This window comes from Aphelocoma coerulescens, chromosome 1A (genome assembly GCF_041296385.1).
Source record: "Aphelocoma coerulescens isolate FSJ_1873_10779 chromosome 1A, UR_Acoe_1.0, whole genome shotgun sequence".
Classification (NCBI taxonomy): Eukaryota; Metazoa; Chordata; class Aves; order Passeriformes; family Corvidae; genus Aphelocoma; species Aphelocoma coerulescens.
In genome coordinates this window covers 1,699,417-1,707,498 of record NC_091014.1, presented here as the reverse complement: position 1 = coordinate 1,707,498, position 8,082 = coordinate 1,699,417, and the positions used below count along the sequence as shown (strand labels likewise).

At 59.2% G+C, this 8,082-nt stretch overlaps 1 protein-coding gene across 2 annotated transcripts in view; it reads left to right on the top strand.

The window, feature by feature from the left end:
* Positions 1-687: 687 nt before the first annotated feature.
* SHANK3 (SH3 and multiple ankyrin repeat domains 3) overlaps positions 688-8,082 on the top strand; it is a 154,491-nt gene continuing 147,096 nt past the window's right edge. Inside the window, exon 1 of one of the 2 annotated variants that reach the window (XM_069033593.1) lies at positions 688-936. In XM_069033593.1, coding sequence (XP_068889694.1) covers positions 688-936 — 249 coding nt within the window. The remainder of the gene's footprint in view (positions 937-8,082) is intronic. The other variant, XM_069033601.1, reaches the window with a different exon arrangement.

Genomic DNA, 8,082 nt, shown 5'->3' with positions numbered 1-8,082 from the left:
GGGGGTGGGGGTTTGTGGGATCCCGTGGGGTGCATCCCAAGGGTCCCTTCCCAGCTTTCTCCCGAGGAATGGCCCTTCCTGGGGGGATATTCCAGAGGCTCCCTGTGGGAATGTCCCTGTGCATCCCGCGGGTCCCTTCCCAGGGAGCGGTCACTTTTTTGGGACGATCCCTGCTGGCGGTTTGTGGGATCCCATGGGAATGTCCGTGTGTATCCCGAGGGTCCCTTCCCAGATTTCTCCCAAGGAATGGCCCTTCCTGGGGGGATATTCCAGAGGCTCCCTGTGGGAATGTCCCTGTGCGCCCCGAGGGTCCCTTCCCAGATTTCTGCTGAGGAACGGTCACTTTTCCGGGATGATCCCTGCTGGAGGCGGGCGGTTTGTGGGATCCCGTGGGGTGCATCCCAAGGGTCCCTTCCCAGCTTTCTCCCGAGGAATGGCCCTTCCTGGGCGCTCTCCCTGCCACCTGTGGCAATTCCAGGGGTCCCTCTCCAGACTCCCCCCGTTCTTCCCGGGATCCCCCAGCCGCGATGCCGCTCCCGGGGCCGCTCCCGGAGCTCTCCCGCCGCGCCCCTGACCCTTGGTGTCCCCCCGCAGGGCCCCGGGCGGGCGCTGAGCGCGGCCCCGGCGCGGCGCGGAGCGGAGCCGGTGCGGGAGCGGGTGCGGGCCGCCCGCCGCGGCGCACGGAGCATGCCCCTGAGCCCCGCGGGCAGCAAGCATGAGAGCCCCGAGTCGCCGCCGCCGGAGCCGGAGCGCCAGCCCCGAGCCGCCGGCAGCAGCGGGGAGCCGAGCCCCGGCCTGCGGGAGGAGCCGCGGCTGGAGCCGGCCCGGGGCCCCGGCGGGCCCCGCTCGCCCAAGCTGGCGGCCCCGGCGCGCATGGAGGAGCCCGCGCCCGGCGCCATCGTGGTGCGCATCGGCATCCCCGACCTGCAGCAGACGGTGAGTGACGGGCGAGGCACCGGGGAGGGCATCGGGGAGGGATTCCCGAGCGGCCGGACCGGGATCGCCGCTCAGCCGAGGCGGGATGCGCACCGGGACCGTGAGCGAGCCGGGATGCGCCCCCCGAGCCGCACCGGGACCGCGACAGCGACACGCCCGCGCCGGGATGCGCATCCCGGCAGCTCCCGACCCGCTCCCTGATCCGCACCCAGAGCGGCCCCGATCCGCTCCCAAACCGGCCCCGACCCGCTCCCTGATCCACAGCCGGACCGGCCCCGATCCGCTCCCAAACCGGCCCCGATCCGCTCCCTGATCCACTCCCAAACCGGCCCCGATCCGCGCCGGGATGCGCATCCCAGCAGCTCCCGACCCGCTCCCTGATCTGCATCCACAGCGGTCCTGACCCGCACCAGGACCGGCCCCGACCCGCTCCCAAACCGGCCCCGACGCGCACCCTGATCCCCCACCCGCATCCTGACCGCTCCCGGCCCCGCTCCCGCAGCACGGGCAAACTTCTCCCCGCCGCGGGCCCGGCAGGACGGGTCCCCATTGCCCCGCTCCTCGCTGTTCCCATCCCGGTGTTCCCATCCCGGTGTCCCCTCCGGTCCCCGCAGAGCCCGGCGCCAGCGCTGCCATCCCGGGCGGCTCCGGTGCGGCCGCAGCGCGGGGCCGCTGCCCCTCCAGGAGCCCATCGGGACCAGGCTGGAACCGGGATCGGCTCCGGGATCGGCTCCAGGACCGGGCTGGGAACGGGGAGCGAGGAACGGGGGCGGCTCCAGTGCCGGCCTGGAAGAGGGATCGGCTCCGGGACTGGGATTGGGACTGGGAGCAGCAGGACCGGGCTGTGGGGACCACAGCGCTGGCCGGGGATGGTCACTCGTGTCCGGGGCGCTGGGTGCTCCACTGGGCCGGACAGTGGAGGTGTGGTGGACACTGGAATGGTGTGGGGGGTGATGGACACTGGAATGGGGGTGATGGACGCTGCCATAGGTGGGATGTGCAGGAGTGACCCCCGGGAGTCCAGGAGTGACCCAGGAATGACCCAGGAGTGACCCCCGGGAGTCCAGGAGTGACCCAGGAGTGACCCAGGAGGGCACAGCCACGCTGAGGGGTCAGCTGGGCGCAGCAGGGTGGCACCACGGGCGGTCATCCGGGGTGCTCCAGGGTCCGGCAGGGCTCAGGGATTGCTGGAGCCAGGAGTCACCTGGAATTGGGGGATTTGTGGGGAACTGGAGCCGGGAATCGCCTGGATTTAGGAGATTTGTAGGGAATTGGAGCCGGGAATTACCTGGAGTTGGGGGATTTGAAGGGAACTGGAACTGGGAATCCTCAGGAACTGGGGGATTTGCAGGGAGCGAGGCTGGGAATGCTGAGGGGCAGAATTCCTCTGGAGCTCTGGATCTGGTCCTGGATCCTCTCCCATAAATTCCTCGGGAGCTTTGGATCCAGCCCTGGATCCTCATCCCATAAATTCCTCTGGAGCTCTGGTCCTGGATCCTCATCCCATAAATTCCTCTGGAGCTCTGGATCCAGCCCTGGATCCTCATCCCATAAATTCCTCTGGAGCTCTGGATCCGTGGCTGTTTTCCCACCAGTTTTTCCATAACAAACTCTGCTTGGAGCTGGGAATTCTTTGGGATCGTCAGGGTGCACAGGCAGTTTTCCAGCCCCGACAGCGACTCCATCCCAGCATTCCCAAGCTCAGGACTCCAGCTGGGAAAAGCTCAGGAGCTTCCAGGCAGGATTTGAGGCCAGGATGTCGCTGCCTGACTTTTCCGGCTCTTCTGGAATTGTCTCCTTTCCAACTCCTCTCCGCTGGGTTTGCTCATCCCAAATCCTTTGGATTGCCTGGAAGTGCTCGAATTCCCAGGAACAAATCCCCGCCCAGGTTTTCTGGGAATAAAAGGCCTTTTCCTTCGGCACATCCCGGTTTGTATCACCTGCACCTGATCCGGAGTCAGGGAAGAGGGATTGAACTGCCCACACCTGGAAAATCCCACCTGGAGCGGGAGAGCTGCTCCAGGGAGCTGCAATTCCCAAAACCTCTGGAAGCAGTCGCAACACTCGGCATTCCAGAGCTCTGGAAAAGTTTGGATAACGCTGGCAGGTCCCAGAATTCTGGAAAAGTTGGGAAAACGCCCTCAGGTCCGTGCTGGGATTGTTGGGATTGTTTTGTGAGGAGCCAGGAGTCGGGCTTGGAGACCCTGGGGGGATTTTCCAGCTTGGGATAGTTTGGAATTCCATGGGAATAGGAAAGTTTGGCAGGGAATGGGGCTGTGGGATGTGTGGTTGTTCCAGGAAACCATGGGATGCTCCACTGATCCCAGGGCAGGATTCCAGGGAAACCCTGGGATGCTCCACTGATCCCAGGGCAGGATTCCAGCATATCCCATTCCCAGCATATCCCATTCCCAGCATATCCCAATCCCAGTCTGGCTGTTCCAGGGAAACCATGGGATGTTCCATTGGTCCCATTACAAGATTCCAGGGAAGCCATGGGGTGTTCCACCGATCCCAGTGCAGAATTCCAGGGAAACCATTGGATGCTCCACTGATCCCAGTGCAGGATTCCAGGGAATCCAGCCGTGATCCCAGATCCAGGCCCAGCCTTGTGCCGGTGTTTCCCGTCCTGGAGCTTTTCCATAGGGCAGGGAACTGATTTCCTTGGATACCCTGGAGATTCCCAAACCAGCAATTCCTTTGGAATTCGATAACCTGGATCATCCCTCCTCCCTCACCCTGAGCTGGGAATGTGATCCCGGGAAAAGGAGGATGCACAAAGCCCTGAAGATCCTTAGGATCCTGCTGGAGCTTCCCAGTCCCATCCCGGAGCCACAGATCCTTCGGGAAGAGCCATTCCCGCCTCCGGCTGCTCCGTGGGAAGGGTGGTGGAGACCTGGGATAAAATTATCCCAACCTCCCACGGGGTCCGGGAGCTCGGAGCCAGATTTTAAGGAGACAGGAACATGCCCAAGCTCGGGTTGGTTCCTCTGGAATAACCGATGGATTCTGTGCCATTAAATCCCCTTGGAAAACTCATTCCCGAAGTTTTCCCGGAGCGCTTTGGGAGCCTCTGCCCTGTTTGGTAGGAAAAGGTGGCAAAGCCAGGGATAATCCCGGGAATGTGCCGGGTTTTCCTCTCTGTCAGCAGTGCCGGGATCCTGGAAGTGCCGGAGCAAACCTTGGGATGCATCCCATGGGAATGGGCACTGGGTGTGACCCAAAGGTTTTCCCTTTGTTTTCCCGCTGGGAAGCTCATTCCAAGGAATCCCAGGCTCAGCACATCCCAGAAAAACTGGGATGTGGAGAGATGAGAGGCTCCTGCAGGCTCGGGAAGCTGCCGGCATTCCCAGGGCTGGAGTTTATGGGAACAGCTTGGAAAAATCCGGGATGTGCGGCCGGGGAGGCTTTTTCCGAGTTTTCCAAAGGTTTTCCTTCCCTGTTTTGTGCTGGCAACTCTTCCTTTTCCCGCTGAAATCATGGAAAAGCCGGAATGAGGCAGTTCAGATAAAATCCCAGTTGGATTTATCTGGGAGCAGCTCCTGGCCCAGGAACGGGGGGTGTCCAGCTGGAATTCCAGAGGTTTTTCCTGACGTTTTCCAGGATGTGTTGGGATCTCCTGATTTAACCCTCCCCTACCCCCTCCTGATCCCTCAATCCTTGGAGTGGGAATTCCCACATTTTGTCCCTTCCGAGGTGGTTTTTAACCGGGAGCATTCCCGGTTTTCCTTGTGCTTTGCCAAGGAGATTCCTTGGTTTCCCGAGGCTTTGTGGGAATGTTGGTTGTGGATTCCTCTGGAATGAGGAAGAGGAGGCTCCCACCCATCCCATGGGGCCGATTCCCAGGAAGGTATGGGAGAACAGGGAAAAGGGAGGGATGGGAGAGGAGATCTCACAGTGGGAATGTGGATTCCAAGGGATGGGAGCACCTGGAAATGGGAGGGATGAGGGATCGCTGCTCTTCCCACCAATTCCCTGCCTCCATCCCAAGGCTTTTCCATTCCCTGTTTTCCCAGTACTTCGATCCCGAAATCCACAAAAATTCCCAAATTCCTCTCTCCATTCTCCGCTGTCTCAGCCGTGGGAACCCCGAAAAACTAAAAGGAAAATCAGGAGAACTGAATTCCTGCAACGAGAAAATCGGGATGTTGGGAATCGCCCTCGGGAACGGCCCCAACCTGTTCCCAAACCTTTGATCCTCGGCTGCTTTTCCGCTGCGGCAAAAATCCTCGGATGTCGATAATTCCGATGGATTTTTCCTCCCCTTTTAGGGAGGGAATCAAAGCGCTCCCAAATAGGCCGGGAGCTGCTTTTCGCTTGGAGCTTCCCATTGTTTTTCCATGGAAATGCGGCGCCTTTCAGATCCGTCGGATCGCGCTCCGTGAATGGAGCAGCTGCTCCGCTTTTTTTCCCTCGTTCCCATTCCCATTTTTCCCGTCCCCATCCCCGCAGGTGCTCCATGGCCGGGAGCTGCTGCCTGCGGATTTTTCCAGGCTTTTTGTGGTTTTTTTTGGGAGCTGTTTTCCCGTGGCGGGCGTTGGAGCATCCGCAGGGAGGATCCGAACGGAGCCTCCCAAAAACCGCTGTGAATCCAATCAGTGATCCCAAAAATCCCCTGGAAGGATTCAGGTGCTCACCTGCCTTTAACCCTAAATCCCGGGATTGCTGAGGTTGGGAAAGAATTCCAAGGTCACCAATCCAAGCTGGGCCCGAGCCCTGAGAGCCACATCCTGGAATTCCTTGGGCACCTCCAGGGATGGCGACTCCAAACCTCCCTGGGCACTTCCAAGGCCTGAGCGCCCTTTCCATGGGGAAATTCCCAAATCTCGCCCTGCCCCTCCCCCGGCGCAGCCCGAGGCCGTTCCCTCTTTTCCCGGGCTCATTCCCACAGCAGATCCCGATCCCCACTGCCTCAGGGCCTCTGGACTTTTCCAGCCCCTTCCCGACTCCCCCAGGACTTTTCCAGCCCCTTCCCAGCTCCCTCAGGAATTCTCCAGCCCTTTCCCAGCTCTCCCGGCAGGAAGGGCCCAGAACTTGCGGATCCTCAGTTGGAATCAGGGCAGGAATTCCCTTCATCCCGAGTAGCTGAGAGTTTCTTCCAAGAGTTTCTTTTCCCATTCCCGCTGTTTAAGGCAATTCCCAGAATTCGAGCACCCCCCCCCAAACTCCCAAGATTTCGATGTCCACAAAAACCCCTGAATTGAAGGAATTATTGGGAAAAAATTCCCTTTTTTTTCTGTTCCTGGTGGGTGCTGGAAATATTTGGTTGCTCGCCCATTCATGATAAATCCAGCAGATGGAATTCCGAGTCGTTATTCCTGATTTTTTTCAGTGCTGAGGAATATTTCCAAATGCTAAATTCGTTTTCTTTAAAGGCCAAGTTTTCCTCGCCTCAAATCCCTGGAACTTCCTCTTGATTAAGCACGGAATGTGCTCTTCCCGAGAAAAAAAAGGGTGGAAAATGAGAAGATGGGATTGATGTTTTCCATGAAAATCGCTTAAATGGATGCGTTCAGTTCCGGCAAATCCGCTCGGGAGGGGAAAAAAAGGGAATTTTGGTGGGAAAATCTTTTCAATTCATTAAATTGCCAACGAATCTCACGGATTGATCCGAGTCGGATTTTCCTTAGGAAAAGAGCTGTGGATTGGGAATGAACGACAGCCTCGGTTATTTGCGGGCGGATTTTGCTGCCGGCGGATTTCTCCCGGCTAAAATCGGGAATTGCTCGGATTCCGATCGATCCGCTTTGTTTGATTGTGCTCATGGAGGGCGGCTTTGCCCCCGGGGCGATTCCCGGGATTTGGGCTTGTGCTGGAATATTCCGGGAGCTTCAGCTGCTCGGGATCCTTTGGGATGGGACGGGGGAATTGTTTAAGGAGTTGTTTGGGATAAATGGGATTTCTTTCCATGGAATTGATTGGATTTGCATGGAAAGAGCCACTTAAATGGGATGGAACTGCAGGTTTCCAATATTTCCTCTGGATTAGGGGCTGGGAAAGTCGGGATGGGGATGGAAAAGTCGGGATGGGGATGGAAAAGGTTTGGGAATGAGGAGACCCCGCGGCTCCATGGGAAGGACTCAGCTGGAAGTGAGAGGGATGAAGGAAAGCTTGGAATAAGGAAGGCGGGAAGGATTTAATGGACACGTTTTCCTCAGGCTGGACTGTCCCAGTGGGAATTTCTCCCATTTTTCTGAGCTTTTTTGGCTCCAGGTGGATCCTGTGGATCCATTCCAGGAGCTGAAGGTTTGGGATCAACACAGGGTGGATTTCTCTGATACCAGGAATGGAAACGCTTGGAAAACTTCCTGCGCTGTGCCCGTGGGATCTCCCAGATCCTGTGGGATCTTTGGGATGGGCTTTGAGGTCCTTCCCAGCCACAGCACGCCGGGATCCTGGAATTCGGGAATCCTTTCCCACGGAATGCTGGCAGTGCCTCGGGAAGGGCCCGCGAGCCCCCCCGGGCTGGGCAGGGGCTGCCAGGGATCCGTGCAGGGAGAGCCCGGGAAAAGCGGGATCTGCCCCGGGATCGGGGCCGGGGGAGCTTTGCTGGGAGCCGGGCAGGGATCGAGAATGGCCTCGTGGCTCTGCACAGCTCCTGCCCGGAGGCAGCGGGGATCGGGATCTGCTGTGGGAATGAGCCCGGGAAAAGAGGGAACGGCCTCGGGCTGCGCCGGGGGAGGGGCAGGGCGAGATTTGGGAATTTCCCCATGGAAAGGGCGCTCAGGCCTTGGAAGTGCCCAGGGAGGTTTGGAGTGCCCATCCCTGCAGGTGTCCAAGGAATTCCAGGATGTGGCTCTCAGGGCTGGGATCGGGCCCAGCTTGGATTGGTGACCTTGGAATTCTTTCCCAACCTCACTGATCCCGGAATTCTGGGATTCTCCGAGAGCACCACGGGCGTTCCCAGCCCCTGGAACATCTGGAGCTTCTCCCACTCGTTGTTGGGATGAATTCCGGGATCGCTGCTCCGAGGGCAGCTGAGCTGGAGCTGGATTGGGCTCATTCCTCTCCCCTTTTCCATGGATTTTCCTCCACCGTTCCCTCCTTTTCCTCCCCCACCCCCTGCTATTCCTGGGAAATTCATTTGGAATTCGCTGCCTCACGGATCCCATTCCCAGGCCGAGTTTTCCATCCTCTGCCGAGCCG